Source organism: Acanthochromis polyacanthus, chromosome 8 (assembly GCF_021347895.1).
Source record: "Acanthochromis polyacanthus isolate Apoly-LR-REF ecotype Palm Island chromosome 8, KAUST_Apoly_ChrSc, whole genome shotgun sequence".
NCBI lineage: Eukaryota > Metazoa > Chordata > Actinopteri > Pomacentridae > Acanthochromis > Acanthochromis polyacanthus.
In genome coordinates, this window is record NC_067120.1 from 38,722,143 (window position 1) to 38,741,506 (window position 19,364).

The 19,364-nt window shown below is 36.0% G+C and overlaps 1 protein-coding gene across 7 annotated transcripts in view; it reads right to left on the reverse strand.

Moving 5' to 3' along the window:
• The window catches only part of wt1a (WT1 transcription factor a), a 47,946-nt gene that overhangs the window by 14,489 nt on the left and 14,093 nt on the right, over positions 1-19,364 (reverse strand). For 6 of the 7 annotated variants that reach the window (XM_051951834.1, XM_051951835.1, XM_051951832.1 and 3 more), the window contains 2 exons: positions 17,246-17,348; positions 10,909-10,992 (listed from right to left, as the gene is read on the reverse strand). In XM_051951834.1, the coding sequence (XP_051807794.1) occupies positions 10,909-10,992; positions 17,246-17,348 (187 nt within the window). The remainder of the gene's footprint in view (positions 1-10,908; positions 10,993-17,245; positions 17,349-19,364) is intronic. The other variant, XM_051951831.1, reaches the window with a different exon arrangement.

Genomic DNA, 19,364 nt, shown 5'->3' on the forward strand with positions numbered 1-19,364 from the left:
AATGACAAAAATTAGACAAAATATTACAAAAACAGACATAAAATGACAAAAATTTGACAAAATATTACAAAAACAGGCATAAAATGACAAAATTAGACAAAATATTACAAAAACAGACATAAAATGACAAAAATTTGACAAAATATTACAAGAACAGGCATAAAATGACAAAATTAGACAAAATATTACAAAAACGAGACACAAAGACAGAAAAAATGGACAAATGACACAAGTGAGACAAAAAGTAAACAGAATGACAGAAAGGAGAAACAAAAGAACAAAATGAGACACAAATTAGACAAAATATTACAAAAACAGACATAAAATGTCAAAAATTAGACAAAATATTACAAAAACAGGCATAAAATGTCAAAAATTAGACACAATATTACAAAAACAGGCATAAAATGACAAAAATTAGACAAAATATTACAAAAACAGACATAAAATGACAAAAAATTGACAAAATATTACAAGAACAGACATAAAATGACAAAAATTTGACAAAATATTACAAGAACAGACATAAAATGACAAAAATTAGACACAATATTACAAAAACGAGACACAAAGACAGAAAAAATGGACAAATGACACAAGTGAGACAAAAACAACTAAGTCATAAAATCACAAAAAAAGGCAGCATGACGCACAATTTACAATATAAAAGTCTTCTAACAATTTTTAACTGAAAAATTTTCAACAGTTTACCTCATTTACAGTATTTCCCTGATTCATGAAATTATAGAAAGAATAATTTACACGCTAACCATAAAAAAACGGATAAAACTGCAAATATTGTGGAGGTAAAAAAAGAAAAAAAAAGGTTTTAAAATCTCCTTTGCACCAAAGTAAGCTGAAAATTTAAACTTTTCCAGAATCTTTTCTTCATTTTCTGTCTAAAGTTACATAAATATGCACAAACATGAAAAAATACTGGACTCAAAAGTTCATTTTCAGCATCACACATGACTTAAATTCTGCTTTACTTCACTATAAATGCATAAAAAGTTCATCTATAAAGATACATCTACATGCAAATGTGCAAAAATATTCAACTCACAGTTTACCCCAGGACTTCAACTCTGATTTGCATCGCTGTCTGTATAAAAACAATAAGATTCTGGCAGTTTGGCACCAGAAAAAAAGTCTTAAAATACCAGAAAATAAGCATCTCATAGAAACACAGTGAATGTAAGTATATAATATAAATGCATGAATAAAGTGTGCTTTAAAAAAATCCCAGAAATGAACCGTTTACAGTAGGAGCATTCTGTAAAACACAAAAAAATCTGCATTTTCTGCACAACAATGAAGAAATTAGTGACTCAGCTGCAACCAGAAGCCATTCGACAAAAAAATAAAATACAAGTAGTAATATATCGATTAATGCATGAGCTTCAACCATGCAAAAATAGACAGAGGTCAAACTTTTCTGACTTAAAATCCGATTTCCATCATTAAAATACTATAAAATACCAGAAAGTAACGTCTCATAATAATACAGCGTATTTAAATAAAATATAAATATTATAAATGCTGCATAAAAATGTGCCACATGAGGCAAATTTCAAATATTAGCAGGAATGTATCTACGTGCATACACAGCAATATTCTGAGTGCCAAAAAGAATGCCATAAAATAACATCTCACAATAGTTAGTTTCTATCATTCATTTCCTGCTTCTTGCATTTATTTTACACCATATATTGTGTTTTGTTTTGGCTTTTCAATATTTAATGAAGGATATTTACATGTGTATAAACAAGAGAATCTGTAAAATCCAGTTTTAAAGCGTAAAATACTGTTATATTAAACGTAGAATATGTAAAATTATTGCCTATCGCTGATTGAAGATCCTGTTAGCATGTTAGCATTAGCATCACAGAGGCACTAATGTTAGCCGTTAGCAACGAGATTTCAATCTACTATCAGCATTATTATCAATATTTTATTGTATAAAAATCTCTTTTTAAACTGGACTTTTACAGACAACATGTAGTAAAAACAGAAAAAGAAGAATGAATTTATGTACCGTTTGCTGAACATTTTTGATGAACTATTGAACTCACAGTTTAATGGAAAAAGACGATGAAAATGTATTAAATGCTATTATTTGGCAGGAAATTCTGAGCGCTTACGAGCATATTTCCATCATTTAGAGCCTCATGATGATTATTATTCTTGATAATTTATCTGTTAATTGTGAAAATCCAAAGATAAGAAAGTTCAAGCTGAATTAAAGTGAGTCTAAACTATAAAACAGAGTTTTTTGTGTTAAATAAATGATTAATTCTTCATGTGCAGCAGCTGAAGCAGAACAAAAGCGCCTCTGTTTAACTCTAAGATAACAGAAAGCTGCCGTCTGAGATGTTTTACAGGATGATGATGTTTTAATCTGCAGCTCAGCAGCTTTTCTCTGTTCAGGAAAGACTTTAAATCACATTCTGCTCTTTACCGACCTTCATTCATCCTAGGTTTTAGTTTAACAGATTAAATATATGCAGGAGTTGGTCTAAGCGACTGTTTTAACTGCAGGAAACTCTACATGTGAACAGAAATAAAGAAAAAAACTTCACAAAAACACACAAATTATACAGAATTATTAGCGCTACACTGTAAAAAATGAAGAGGTTTTCACTGTATTTGTTAAATTACAGAAAAAAGCATTTAAAATGACAGAAAAAGACGTTTAATTTACTGTAAAACGCAAAAAAATGTAAATTAGAAGCGCATCAAAAACCTGTTTGTTCTTTTACAGAGAACAGAACATTTTTACTGAATTTAAATAATAAAAATAGTTTTATTTTACAGATATTTAATGTTATTTGAAAGAAAAAAACATTTATATTAAGGAATAAAAAAAATACAAAAGGAGTAGAAATCTGCCAAAAAAGTATCGTTTGGCGTAACAAGATTCTGTAAAACTAAAAAATTCTAAGGTCCTCGTTAAAACTGTGAAGCCGTCAGTGACTCAGCTGTGATCAACGGTCAGGCTGCAAAAATTCATTTAACTTCAGGCAGTGAGTCCAGAAGACAAGCATTAAACTGATAAAAACACGTAAAAGATAATATATCCAGACATTTTTTACAGTGTAGGTGAAATCTGGAGGAATAATAGATTATAAGATATATAATGTAAGATTATTTTGTTATTGTTGATGAGGACGTTTTGTGAAATAATCGAGGAAATTCAATCTTTGTTTCTCTAAAATCTCTTCCTGTATTCTCACTTTGACACACTGAGCTCAGAGCTGGTTCATTATTTACATGTTGAACGTCATATCAGTTCTTCCTCTCTGAGCTCAACTCCCTCTTCCTCTTTATCTGCATCCACTCCCTCATCCTCCTCCTCCTCCTCCTCCTCTTTGACTCCCTCAGAACCTTGAAAAAAACCTCTAAAAACCAAACCGCTGCTCCTGAATCAGAACAAAGAGGTTCTGTCTGATAAAAATCCTCTGTTAACGTGAATAAACGTGAATAAAAGTGGATAAATGTGATTAAAAGTGTTTCCTGTGACGCCCTGACTTCCTACGTTCCTTCCAGCCTCCTCCCTTTGTACTCGGATGTTGAAGCAGCTTCAGGTCACAGCGACACGAAGAACCAACAGAAGGAACGATAGAGAAGAACCAGAAAGAAGAACTAACAGAAGGAACGATGGAGAAGAACCAGAAAGAAGAACCCAACAGAAGGAACGATAGAGAAGAACCAGAAAGAAGAACCCAACAGAAGGAACGATAGAGAAGAACCAGAAAGAAAAACTAACAGAAGGAACGATAGAGAAGAACCAGAAAGAAGAACTAACAGAAGGAACGATAGAGAAGAACCAGAAAGAAGAACCAACAGAGGGAACGATAAAGAAGAACCAGAAAGAAGAACCAACAGAGGGAACGATAAAGAAGAATTAGAAAGAAGAACCAACAGAGGGAACGATAAAGAAGAACCAGAAAGAAGAACCAACAGAGGGAACGATAAAGAAGAATTAGAAAGAAGAACCAACAGAGGGAACGATAAAGAAGAATCAGAAAGAAGAACCAACAGAAGGAACGATAAAGAAGAACCAGAAAGAAGAACCCAACAGAAGGAACGATAGAGAAGAACCAGAAAGAAGAACCAACAGAAGGAACGATAGAGAAGAACCAGAAAGAAGAACTAACAGAGGGAACGATAAAGAAGAACCAGAAAGAAGAACCAACAGAAGGAACGATAAAGAAGAACCAGAAAGAAGAACCCAACAGAAGGAACGATAGAGATAAACCAGAAAGAAGAAACAACAGAAGGAACGATAGAGAAGAACCAGAAAGAAGAACCCAACAGAGGGAACGATAAAGAAGAACCAGAAAGAAGAACTAACAGAAGGAACGATAGAGAAGAACCAGATCCAACAGAAGGAACGATAGAGAAGAACCAGATCCAACAGAAGGAACGATAAAGAAGAACCAGAAAGAAGATCCAACAGAAGGAACGATAAAGAAGAACCAGAAAGAAGAACCAACAGAAGGAACGATAGAGAAGAACCAGAAAGAAGAACCAACAGAAGGAACGATAGAGAAGAACCAGAAAGAAGAACCAACAGAAGGAACGATAGAGAAGAACCAGAAAGAAGAACCCAACAGAGGGAACGATAAAGAAGAACCAGAAAGAAGAACCAACAGAGGGAACGATAAAGAAGAACCAGAAAGAAGAACCAACAGAGGGAACGATAAAGAAGAACCAGAAAGAAGAACCAACAGAAGGAACGATAGAGAAGAACCAGAAAGAAGAACTAACAGAGGGAACGATAAAGAAGAACCAGAAAGAAGAACCAACAGAGGGAACGATAAAGAAGAACCAGAAAGAAGAACCCAACAGAAGGAACGATAGAGAAGAACCAGAAAGAAGAAACAACAGAAGGAACGATAGAGAAGAACCAGAAAGAAGAACCCAACAGAGGGAACGATAAAGAAGAACCAGAAAGAAGAACTAACAGAAGGAACGATAAAGAAGAACCAGATCCAACAGAAGGAACGATAGAGAAGAACCAGATCCAACAGAAGGAACGATAAAGAAGAACCAGAAAGAAGATCCAACAGAAGGAACGATAAAGAAGAACCAGAAAGAAGAATTAACAGAAGGAACAATAGAGAAGAACCAGAAAGAAGAACCAACAGAAGGAACGATAGAGAAGAACCAGAAAGAAGAACCCACAGAAGGAACGATAAAGAAGAACCAGAAAGAAGAACCAACAGAGGGAACGATAAAGAAGAATCAGAAAGAAGAACCAACAGAAGGAACGATAAAGAAGAACCAGAAAGAAGAACTCAACAGAAGGAACGATAGAGAAGAACCAGAAAGAAGAACCAACAGAAGGAACGATAGAGAAGAACCAGAAAGAAGAACTAACAGAGGGAACGATAAAGAAGAACCAGAAAGAACAACCAACAGAGGGAACAATAAAGAAGAACCAGAAAGAAGAAACAACAGAAGGAACGATAGAGAAGAACCAGAAAGAAGAACTAACAGAAGGAACGATAAAGAAGAACCAGATCCAACAGAAGGAACGATAGAGAAGAACCAGATCCAACAGAAGGAATGATAAAGAAGAACCAGAAAGAAGATCCAACAGAAGGAACGATAAAGAAGAACCAGAAAGAAGAACCAACAGAAGGAACGATAAAGAAGAACCAGAAAGAAGAACTAACAGAAGGAACGATAAAGAAGAACCAGAAAGAAGAACCCAACAGAAGGAACGATAGAGAAGAACCAGAAAGAAGAAACAACAGAAGGAACGATAGAGAAGAACCAGAAAGAAGAAACAACAGAAGGAACGATAGAGAAGAACCAGAAAGAAGAACTAACAGAGGGAACGATAAAGAAGAACCAGAAAGAAGAAACAACAGAAGGAACGATAGAGAAGAACCAGAAAGAAGAACCAACAGAAGGAACGATAGAGAAGAACCAGAAAGAAGAACTAACAGAGAGAACGATAAAGAAGAACCAGAAAGAAGAACCAACAGAAGGAACGATAAAGAAGAACCAGAAAGAAGAACCCAACAGAAGGAACGATAGAGAAGAACCAGAAAGAAGAAACAACAGAAGGAATGATAGAGAAGAACCAGAAAGAAGAACCCAACAGAGGGAACGATAAAGAAGAACCAGAAAGAAGAACTAACAGAAGGAACGATAAAGAAGAACCAGATCCAACAGAAGGAACGATAGAGAAGAACCAGATCCAACAGAAGGAACGATAAAGAAGAACCAGAAAGAAGATCCAACAGAAGGAACGATAAAGAAGAACCAGAAAGAAGAATTAACAGAAGGAACAATAGAGAAGAACCAGAAAGAAGAATTAACAGAGGGAACGATAGAGAAGAACCAGAAAGAAGAACCAACAGAAGGAACGATAGAGAAGAACCAGAAAGAAGAACCCACAGAAGGAACGATAAAGAAGAACCAGAAAGAAGAACCAACAGAGGGAACGATAAAGAAGAATCAGAAAGAACCCAACAGAAGGAACGATAGAGAAGAACCAGAAAGAAGAACCAACAGAAGGAACGATAGAGAAGAACCAGAAAGAAGAACTAACAGAGGGAACGATAAAGAAGAATCAGAAAGAACAACCCAACAGAAGGAACGATAGAGAAGAACCAGAAAGAAGAAACAACAGAAGGAACGATAGAGAAGAACCAGAAAGAAGAACCCAACAGAGGGAACGATAAAGAAGAACCAGAAAGAAGAACTAACAGAAGGAACGATAAAGAAGAACCAGATCCAACAGAAGGAACGATAGAGAAGAACCAGATCCAACAGAAGGAACGATAAAGAAGAACCAGAAAGAAGATCCAACAGAGGGAACGATAAAGAAGAATCAGAAAGAACAACCCAACAGAAGGAACGATAGAGAAGAACCAGAAAGAAGAAACAACAGAAGGAACGATAGAGAAGAACCAGAAAGAAGAACCCAACAGAGGGAACGATAAAGAAGAACCAGAAAGAAGAACTAACAGAAGGAACGATAAAGAAGAACCAGATCCAACAGAAGGAACGATAGAGAAGAACCAGATCCAACAGAAGGAACGATAAAGAAGAACCAGAAAGAAGATCCAACAGAAGGAACGATAAAGAAGAACCAGAAAGAAGAATTAACAGAAGGAACAATAGAGAAGAACCAGAAAGAAGAATTAACAGAGGGAACGATAGAGAAGAACCAGAAAGAAGAACCAACAGAAGGAACGATAGAGAAGAACCAGAAAGAAGAACCCACAGAAGGAACGATAAAGAAGAACCAGAAAGAAGAACCAACAGAAGGAACGATAAAGAAGAACCAGAAAGAAGAACCCAACAGAAGGAACGATAGAGAAGAACCAGAAAGAAGAACCAACAGAAGGAACGATAGAGAAGAACCAGAAAGAAGAACTAACAGAGGGAACGATAAAGAAGAACCAGAAAGAACAACCAACAGAGGGAACGATAAAGAAGAACCAGAAAGAAGAAACAACAGAAGGAACAATAGAGAAGAACCATAAAGAAGAACTAACAGAAGGAACGATAAAGAAGAACCAGAAAGAAGAACTAACAGAAGGAACGATAAAGAAGAACCAGAAAGAAGAAACAACAGAAGGAACGATAGAGAAGAACCAGAAAGAAGAACCCAACAGAGGGAACGATAAAGAAGAACCAGAAAGAAGAACTAACAGAAGGAACGATAAAGAAGAACCAGATCCAACAGAAGGAACGATAGAGAAGAACCAGATCCAACAGAAGGAACGATAAAGAAGAACCAGAAAGAAGATCCAACAGAAGGAACGATAAAGAAGAACCAGAAAGAAGAACCAACAGAGGGAATGATAAAGAAGAACCAGAAAGAAGAAACAACAGAAGGAACGATAGAGAAGAACCAGAAAGAAGAACCCAACAGAGGGAACGATAAAGAAGAACCAGAAAGAAGAACTAACAGAAGGAACGATAAAGAAGAACCAGAAAGAAGAACTAACAGAAGGAACGATAAAGAAGAACCAGAAAGAAGAACCCAACAGAAGGAACGATAGAGAAGAACCAGAAAGAAGAAACAACAGAAGGAACGATAGAGAAGAACCAGAAAGAAGAAACAACAGAAGGAACGATAGAGAAGAACCAGAAAGAAGAACCCAACAGAGGGAACGATAAAGAAGAACCAGAAAGAAGAACTAACAGAAGGAACGATAGAGAAGAACCAGAACCAACGGAAGGAACGATAAAGAAGAACCAGATCCAACAGAAGGAACGATAAAGAAGAACCAGAAAGAAGATCCAACAGAAGGAACGATAAAGAAGAACCAGAAAGAAGAACCAACAGAAGGAACGATAAAGAAGAACCAGAAAGAAGATCGAACAGAAGGAACGATAAAGAAGAACCAGAAAGAAGAACTAACAGAGGGAACGATAGAGAAGAACCAGAAAGAAGAACTAACAGAAGGAACGATAGAGAAGAACCAGATCCAACAGAAGGTACGATAAAGAAGAACCAGAAAGAAGAACCAACAGAAGGAACGATAGAAAAGAACCAGAAAGAAGAACTAACAGAAGGAACAATAAAGAAGAACCAGAAAGAAGAACTAACAGAAGGAACGATAAAGAAGAACCAGAAAGAAGAACCCAACAGAAGGAACGATAAAGAAGAACCAGAAAGAAGAACTAACAGAAGGAACGATAGAGAAGAACCAGAAAGAAGAACCAACAGAAGGAACAATAAAGAAGAACCAGAAAGAAGAATCCAACAGAAGGAACGATAAAGAAGAACCAGAAAGAAGAACCCAACAGAAGGAACGATAGAGAAGAACCAGAAAGAAGAACCAACAGAAGGAACGATAGAGAAGAACCAGAAAGAAGAACCCAACAGAAGGAACGATAAAGAAGAACCAGAAAGAAGAACCAACAAAAGGAACGATAAAGAAGAACCAGAAAGAAGAACCAACAGAAGGAACGATAAAGAAGAACCAGAAAGAAGAACCAACAGAGGGAACGATAAAGAAGAACCAGAAAGAAGAAACAACAGAGGGAACGATAGAAAAGAACCAGAAAGAAGAACCAACAGAAGGAACGATAAAGAAGAACCAGATCCAACAGAAGGAACGATAAAGAAGAACCAGAAAGAAGATCCAACAGAAGGAACAATAAAGATGAACCAGAAAGAAGAACTAACAGAAGGAACGATAGAGAAGAACCAGAAAGAAGAACCAACAGAAGGAACGATAAAGAAGAACCAGAAAGAAGAACCAACAGAAGGAACGATAAAGAAGAACCAGATCCAACAGAAGGAACGATAAAGAAGAACCAGAAAGAAGAACCAACAGAAGGAATGATAGAGAAGAACCAGAAAGAAGAACCAACAGAGGGAACGATAAAGAAGAACCAGAAAGAAGAACCAACAGAAGGAACGATAAAGAAGAACCAGAAAGAAGATCCAACAGAAGGAACGATAGAGAAGAACCAGAAAGAAGAACTAACAGAAGGAACGATAAAGAAGAACCAGAAAGAAGAACTAACAGAAGGAACGATAAAGAAGAACCAGAAAGAAGAACCAACAGAAGGAACGATAGAGAAGAACCAGAAAGAAGAACTAACAGAAGGAACGATAGAGAAGAACCAGAAAGAAGAACCAACAGAAGGAACGATAGAGAAGAACCAGAAAGAAGAACCAACAGAAGGAACGATAAAGAAGAACCAGAAAGAAGAACCAACAGAGGGAACGATAAAGAAGAACCAGAAAGAAGAACCAACAGAAGGAACGATAGAGAAGAACCAGAAAGAAGAAACAACAGAAGGAACGATAAAGAAGAACCAGAAAGAAGAACCAACAGAAGGAACGATAAAGAAGAACCAGAAAGAAGAACCAACAGAGGGAACGATAAAGAAGAACCAGAAAGAAGAACCAACAGAGGGAACGATAAAGAAGAACCAGAAAGAAGAACCAACAGAGGGAACGATAAAGAAGAACCAGAAAGAAGAACCAACAGAGGGAACGATAGAGAAGAACCAGAAAGAAGAACCAACAGAAGGAACGATAAAGAAGAACCAGAAAGAAGAACCAACAGAGGGAACGATAAAGAAGAACCAGAAAGAAGAACCAACAGAGGGAACGATAAAGAAGAACCAGAAAGAAGAACCAACAGAGGGAACATTCATTCAAAGTTTGAACACATCACAAGGCTTTCAATATTATTCATCTAAATCAGTGGTTCGTTATCTTTTACGGTTTTTACACAGTCGCAGTTTGAGTTTTGGGAATTTTTTGAGAATCCTGACTTTTGCGTTTTCTTTACTTGCTCCAGAAAAAATGTACCAAAAAAGTGCCGCTAACCTCGTCTCCTTCTCACAGTTTGTCCTCTACACGAACATTTTATACATAAAAACATAGGTGTTTTTGTCCTCTTTCATCCAGTGTGAGTCTCATTACTGTAGGATTTATGTTTTTTTCATAAATCACCTCAGAACTCAGAGTGTGTCGACTAAAACTCTCATTGACTCCCATTATATCTGAGCTCAAAACCAGAAACGGTGAGTCTCTTTAACCAGAACAAATAGATAAAACACAGAACAAATGTGAAAATCACATCAGAACGTTCACAACTAAATCCTGCTTCATTTGCTGAAAGAATTTTTCCGATACGACTTGCAGTTTTTGAGCTATGATCGTTTATCCGAGGCTCTCATCCTTAGTCTGCTCTGCTCACTGCAGCCAGCCGGTGACTCACAGCTGATTGGTCGATTGAGGCACTTTCAAAATAAAAGCTCAAAGATGTTGGTTTCTAACAAATAAAATGCTCTAATATAAGTTACACCTTATTTATGATTCCAGCAGGACATATTAAGCGGTAAAAGCTGCGTTCACACCTAGAATCTGTGAATTTTCCAGTTAGTTGCCATGGAAACAGAGCGATGGAGTCCTACCTCTTTATGGTGGAGGCCAGAGTATTGACAGGGTTCCAAGCCACACACTCCAACTGAGAGGTCATTTGATATAAATTGTCACCGCTGTGGAGGGAAAAAAACAAAACGTAGAAGCTCGTGAACTTTAACGTGTCTCTTTGTATCCATTTGCTGCATTTAGTGTCAAGAAAAATGCCCAAAAAAAGAAGGAAAGAAAAAAGAGTCCAGGTGGAGCTGAGGCTGTTTGATTAAACTCAGTGGAGTCAGAGACGAAACCTCCAGCATGGATTTATAGCGAGGAGGCTGGGTGGTGCCTGGTACCTGAACACCAGCAGCGACGTTAAACAGATAAATTCACAGAAATGTACGTCTGCTTTTCTTCTCCGCTGCAGATTCACTCATTTTACCAAAATATTCTGTTAAATGTGCGTTAAAGCAGAATGAATAAGTAGCAGAAAGAGAATAAAGAGAAGGTGCTGGTTGTTTACCAGGAAGAAGGGCAAAAAAATTATTAAATCCAAAAAATAAACATGAAGTATCACTGCTACCAAACATACAGCACACTGTGAAATAAATAAAATAAAAACAAAATAAACTCTCATTGCTACCAACCACTACACTGTAAAAAACAAAAAAACAAACAAACAAAAAAAACTCTATCAAGTGTTTCAGAAAAATTCATTAAAAATTGTGAAAAAAATCTGTAAAATGATACTTATTTCTTATCTCATTTAAATACATTTATTTATTTATTCATATTTTAAAAGAACAAATTACCATCATAAAATTATATATATTTTTTATTTAATTTAATTTTACAGTTTTGGCTTTTTCGTTTTTAAAGCAACATAAATTAATAAAAATTAACATTTAACAAAAACAAATATTTTTTCTGTTATTTTCTGAATTTTTTTTGTAATTTTAGAAAACTTACCAAAAAAATATCAAAATTATTTACCATTTTTTAAAAGTATTAATGTTCACAATTTTTCTTTCAAATATGGAAAATATCTGTGAAATAAGTCTATATTTTGCAAATTTTACAAAAGTAATTTTATGATAAAAATTTTATAAGAAAAAATGACAATTTATGAAAAATAAAACAAAACTACTAAATTTATGAAAATTTTTGTTTTTGTGATTTTACTAGACCCTTTCAGTAATTTCACAAAAAAACAAGCAAAAATAAAATAATAAGAAAGTAATTGATTACAATTTAACTGTAAAAAAATGTGAAAAATGTTAAACTGTGAATAATGTCCACATTTTTTAAAAAAAACTATATTTCAATAAATGATCTGTTGTAGTTTTACAAAGTATATAAACTATAAATTTACACCAGTACATATATTAAAGATTAAAAATAAGAGCAGTAAAAAGTCACATAAAAACAAAATGAATTTACATGTTAAATGTCAAATAGGAAAACAAAAAAAGGCAAAAATTGTAAATAGTGCTCACATTAAAAAAACATCACAAAGAATGATTCTCAATAATTAAAAACACGTAGAATCTCCACTATAGTACGTATTATAGTTAAGAAAAGCAGCATTTTACGTATTTTTTTTAGGGTTTATTTCTTAATTTGTCAATTATTCAGGTATAATTCCACCTTAAATAACACCAGAGGGTCTTTAAAGGTGATTTGCAATTAAAATTATTATTATTATTATTACAAGAAAGAACAGGAAATAAAAGGTTCCAAAATGATCCGGCCGTCCGATTTACAGCTTGAACTGACTACTAATGCTGCTTTTTGTGTTGAAGTAAGAGAAACTATCAACATGTAATTAAACTAACAATTTCCTGACGAACTCTGACCCTCGAAGCTCTGATTCCTCTTTAATTTTACATCTGATTGTTTTCTTTTGGTCCTCTAAAGCTTCAGCAGCAGTTTAAATGTTAGTTTAATGTTCATTTTCTTTACTAATTGTTTTCCTCTGGTCCTCTGAAGCTTCAGCAGCAGTTTAAATGTTAGTTTAATGTTCGTTTTCTTTACTAATTGTTTTCCTCTGGTCCTCTGAAGCTTCAGCAGCAGTTTAAATGTTAGTTTAATGTTCATTTTCTTTACTAATTGTTTCCCTCTGGTCCTCTAAAGCTTCAGCAGCAGTTTAAATGTTAGTTTAATGTTCATTTTCTTTGGTTTCTGGTTCACCTCCAGCTCTGATAAAGTCTCCACATTAATAAGCGCTGCGTCTGTTTTCAGAGTAAACACCGTCCTGTTGGTACCAGGCAGCAGATTAGACCGGCAGCTTTTCTCTCATATCACTTTAAGGCTGCTGAGTTCACCGAGGATTTCTTCACCTCTTCCATCCGTCCTCAGAAAAAAAGCACCGGATCAGAGGAATGTTTCAACACGACAACGAGAAAACAGTTTAGAGAGCAAAAAACCACGAGATGAACGACTATTTCAACCTGTGGATGGTTTTATCAGCCTGTCAGTGACAAAAAATCAGGTTTCTGCACAGATAAAGTGCAGTTTTATGCACATTTTGACCAAATAAAACCGATGCTCAACGTTGCTACAGAGAAAACGAACAGAAACCAGATGTCGTGTTCAGACTGAGACACCTGGATGGATGTAAAACTGATCTGGTGTCAGTTTTTAACACATCTCAGATGTGTTTTACCTAAAAAAAATGGTCAAATTACATTAAAGTTGTCTAAAATTACTCAAAAAATGACGCAAATTTCTCAAAATTTGTCCAAAATGACACAAATTGTTTAAAAAAGTCATGAAAATTGCCCAGAATTACTTGAAAACTGATGAAAATGATTCAAAATATGATTATAATGACTCAAAGAATTGTTCAAACCTGTCCAAAATGACACGAATTGTATAAAACGACATGAAAATTACCCCAAAATACTTTTGCAAATTACTCAAATCTGTGGAAAAAGACTCAGTTCTAGATGTGACACCTGGATGAATGTAAAATTAATTTGCCTACAGCTTTTAACAGAACTCAAATGTACATTTTATCCATCAAAACTTCATCAAAAACTACATGAAAGTCATCCAAACTAAATCAAAATTTGCCCCAGAATTTCGTAAAATCTCTCCAGAATGACAAAAATGTTACAAAAGTGACTTTAAAATTGTTGAGATTGTCACAAATGACTCAAAAATGTTCAAAATGACACGAAAGCCGTCCAAACTAAATGAAAATTGGCCCAAAATTTGTCCAGAATGACAAAAATCTTTAACAAATGTCCAAAAATCATTTTAAAAATTGTCAAAATGACAAAAACCCCAACTCTACCCCTCCAAAGTTACACAAAATTGAAACAAAATAATAAAAATGTGTCCAAAAAATAACAAATTTTTTTCAAAATTACTCAGTATTTCCCTTAAATATTCAAGAAAAAGTTGAAAAGCACCTGACATCGTGTCAGAAAAGACTTCAACCTTCCAAAATGACTCAAAAATTGTCCAAAACTGGTCATGAAGTCCATTAAAAAGTGATAAATCTGGACGTCTATGGACTTCAAGGACCTGGAAGAGTTTAAGGTTTTTCTTTGTTTTGTGTTTTTTTCTGAAACCAACCAACAAAACCTCCACCAGTGAAGCGCGAGAGTGTTTCGTTGAACAGAGCTCCTTATTTCTGCGGTTTCTGCAGCCGTTGGTCAAAGTGGAAATATTCCTGCAGTGTTCCAGTCGTTCATCAGACGTTTGGAAAAAGGCTCAGCGTGATTTAACCGACTGGAAGCCGCCAGAACAGAGGATTTATTCCTTCACTTTCACTACAGCACGCTCAGTTCTAAGCTCTAAAATAAGACAGAAAAATGCTCTAAAGTATCAAACTCAGCTGAGCTCATCTCACTACCGGCACATACTGATCTAAAAATGAGTTTTTGAACTTGTTCAGTTTAATGAATGCAGACGAACACAGCAGAGTTCTGGGTTGTCACAGATGTTTTGGGGTAAACAGCTTTTATTCTGCAGACTATCTGTGGTTTATACAAAATGTGATCAGGTTTAAAGCTTTAAAGCTGTAAGTTCATTGATTTATTTTCATTTTTCTACCTTCCAGCTGCACATGAGAGCAGTGAAACATTAAACTTCGACATTCAGTCTGAATCATCCCAGAATGAAAGAGAAACTAAACCAAAGCGGAACTAAAGTTAATATTCTCTGTGATAAATCTGAAAACACCAACAAGCTTTATGATCTATTAGCTGCAGTGGAAACCTGATGGGGCGACAAATCAGAACCAAACATAGAAACATATTTATACACAATTTTTAACACAAATCTAACTAAAAAAAAGAGACGCTTCTTGGAGACGATTTAAAACTTAAACTCTCAACGGAACCTCCTCCAGAGCAGGTTAGCATCTGTTACCATGGAAACCCAATGATGGAGCATCTGTTACCATGAAAACCCAACTATGGAGCATCTGTTACCATGGAAACCCACCTATGGAGCATCTGTTACCATGGAAACCCAACTAGGGAGCATCTGTTACCATGGAAACTCAACTATGGAGCATCAGTTACCATGAAAACCCATCTATGGAGCATCTGTTACCATGGAAACCCAACTATGGAGCATCAGTTATCATGGAAACCCAACTATGGAGCATCAGTTACCATGGAAACCCAACTAGGGAGCATCTGTTACCATGGAAACCCAACTATGGAGCATCAGTTACCATGAAAACCCATCTATGGAGCATCTGTTACCATGGAAACCCAACTATGGAACATCAGTTATCATGGAAACCCAACCATGGAGCATCTGTTACCATGAAAACAGAACCATGGAGCATCAGTTACCATGGAAACCCATCTATGGAGCATCAGTTACCATGGAAACCCATCTATGGAGCATCTGTTACCATGGAAACCCAGCTATGGAGCATCAGTTATCACGGAAACCCAACCATGGAGCATCAGTTACCATGAAAACCCAACCATGGAGCATCAGTTACCATGGAAACCCATCTATGGAGCATCAGTTACCATGGAAACCCAACCATGGAGCATCAGTTACCATGGAAACCCATCTATGAAGCATCAGTTACCATGAAAACCCATCTATGGAGCATCTGTTACCATGGAAACCCATCTATGGAGCATCTGTTACCATGGAAACCCAACTATGGAGCATCAGTTACCATGGAAACCCATCTATGGAGCATCTGTTACCATGGAAACCCAACCACGGAGCATCAGTTACCATGGAAACCCAACTATGGAGCATCAGTTATCATGGAAACCCAACCATGGAGCATCAGTTACCATAGAAATCCAACTATAGAGCATCTGTTACCATGGAAACCCAACTATAGAGCATCAGTTACCATGGAAACCCAACTATGGAGCATCTGTTACCATGGAAACCCAACTATGGAGCATCTGTTACCATGGAAACCCAACTATAGAGCATCAGTTACCATGGAGATCTGAATGTACAGTATTTGTTACCATGGAGATCTGACTTTGTGGCATCAGTTACCATGGCGATACAGCTGTGCCGCATCAGTTACAACAGAGATATAACAGTGAAGCATCTGTTACCATGGTGATAGAGCAGGGTAAAAAGTTAAAACTCTGACTTTAAGCACAACATAACTGCTAAATACTAATCTCTCTTAGCTCATCACTCTGGGAGGTTTAATAAAAAATTAAATAGAATAAAAACTGTAGAAGAAGTCAAATGACGAGACACTAAATTATTTAATTCCTATAATAAACTTTCACAGGGTTGTTAAAATAGTTTTCTTATATTCGAAGGTAAAAATATCCACAATAACTTTAATTTATGACCATAAATAGTCCAAATTAGAAACTCAAACAGAACAGTTCCTTAGAGAACATTTCTAAGGAGCTTCTGAATGTGAACATGCAGCAGAATAATAAATTATTAACTAAAATAAATGTTCCAAATGTCATTTTTTAGGAACAGAGGGCTGAAGAGACGAGTCTTTTAAGGAACGACAAAGAAAATCCCGGCAGTGAAAAAAGCGTGTAAAATAAATCCAGTTCTCTGCAGCTCCGTCTGAGGAATGCAGAATATTCCAAAATAAATCAGCAAATCCTCCCAGACCTTCCTGCTACTGTGTGCCGGTTTCCTGCAGTGGCAGCGTGACTTCTACAGGTGAAAAGCTGCTAATCTGCATCCAGAAAAACCCCTTTTAATCAACTAAATCTTCTAATGGAGGCCAAAACAACAACAGGAGGAAGCGTCGGACCTGTCCTGAAGGTGGACTTCCTGTCCTGAAGGTGGACTTCCTGTCCTGAAGGTGGACTTCCTGTTCTGAAGGTGGACTTCCTGTCCAGAGCCGAAGCATTTCCAGCTCTGATTTCATGTGAAAATAGCCGGTGTGTGTGTGTGTTGGAGTGTGTGTTTTACCTGTTGTAGGGATTCCTGAGCAGCAGCGCCTGACTGCTGCTGCAACCGTCTGAAGGAGTGTGACATCCGTAGACCGGAGGAGGGACGGGGTACTGCTGCTCACCTGCACCAAATACAGCAAGAAGGTTAATGACATGCTGCCTGCAAACGGACAAAAAGGCCTAAAAAGTGTTTCACGTTGGTGAAGGAAAAAGAAATTATGCTTAAAAAGAGAAAGTAGAAGACAGAGAACTCAGAAATGTCTTCTGGGCAGCTAGAATGATGGAAATCACAAAAAAGATTTTGTGAAACCACAACAACAACAAAAAAGCAGAATGACCACAAAAAGATGCAAAATCACCACAAAAAGACACAAAATCACAACAAAAAGACACAAAAACACCACAGACACAAAAAGACACAAAATCAAAACAAAAAGACACAAAAACACCACAAAGACACAAAAAGTAACAAAATAACCACAAAAAGACGCAAAAACACCACAAAAAGTCACAAAATAACCACAAAAAGATGCAAAAGTACCAAGAAAAGACACAAATGCACTATAAAAAGACAAAATCGCCACAAAAGGATTCAAAATTAACATTAAAAGGCACAAAATTACCAGAAAAACACACAAAAACACCACAAAAAGACACAGTTTTATCAGAAAAGTCACAAAATAAGCAAAATATGCAAAATTACCACAATAAAGCTCAGGATTACTACAATAAGACTCAAAGTTACCACAAAAACACGCAAAAATATCACAATAAGACACAAAATTATCATAAGAAGACACAAATTAACCACAAAATAATTCAAAATGACCAAAAAATACGCAAAATCCCCTCAAAAAGATGCACAATCACCACAAAAAGACACAAAATCCACACAAAACGACTCAAAATGACCACAGAAATAAGCAAAATCACCAGAAAAATATGCAAATTACCAGATAAAGACAAATGCACTATAACAAGACACAGAATGACCACAAAAAGACACAATATTATCAGAAAAAGACACAAAATAACTACAGAATATGCAAAATTACCATAATAAAACTCAATTAAAACAATAAGACTGAAACTTACCACAAAAAGATGCAAAAAAATATCACAATAAGACACAAAATTATCATGGAAAGACACAAATTAGCCACAAAATGCAAAATTACCAGAAAAAGACACAAATTACCAGAAATAGACACAAACGCACTAAAAAAAAGACAGAATGACCAGAAAAGACAAAAAACAGCACAAAAAGACATAAAATCACCACAATAAGTATATTATATACATACAAATTATATTCTCACTGTTTACTGATTTACTGATGTGATGTAAATCTTTTTCTTCTTGTTTGATAAGTTGGTGTCTAATAATAATCTGAGTAATTATTCTTGAATTTAATTTAAAGAAATCAGAAGATGAGATCAGAGAAGTTTGTTTTCTCTTCGTCATAAACTTAGAAATATTTCATTTTTCAGATAAATAAAGGTTGTAGTGATGAGATCTGGACTGTTTGAAATTAAGAACAGCAGGAACAAAAACGAAAAGAACCAGGACGAGTTTGTGTCTTAAACTCTTTTAAAAATCCTTCTTGCTTTATTTCTCCAACTCACAGCCACTTCCTCCTCATTCCTCTTCTTCCTCTCAGCTCAGATTTCTTCACAAATTGGTAGAAATTTACGGCTTTGGCTCCATAAAACGTCCACATTTAAATATTTACCAACAACAAGCCGAGCGGAGGACGAAGGAGGATGAAGGAGGATGAAAGGAGGAGCGGACAGGATGTGGCTGATTTATGGATCCGACAGTGGAGGTCAGAACACAGATTCTCCCTGAGGTGGACAGCTGTGACCCAAACATGTGGCTCTGAACGCTAAAACCCTTCAGCTCTAATTGGAGGAGATAAAAAAGAGTTCGTTTCAGATCCTCAGAAGAAGACGGCCGACTGGTACGGACAGAGTTCAGTTAGAAGTACACGTGTTCACATTGAAATCAACTTTAGCCTCACTGTGGGTACTGAAAAGCCAAACACGATTAAAAGTTTGGGTCAGAATGAACCAAAATCTGACCTATTAGAGCCTCTACAATTTAAAAAAAAATCTACTTTTAAGGTACTGACTGCTTAG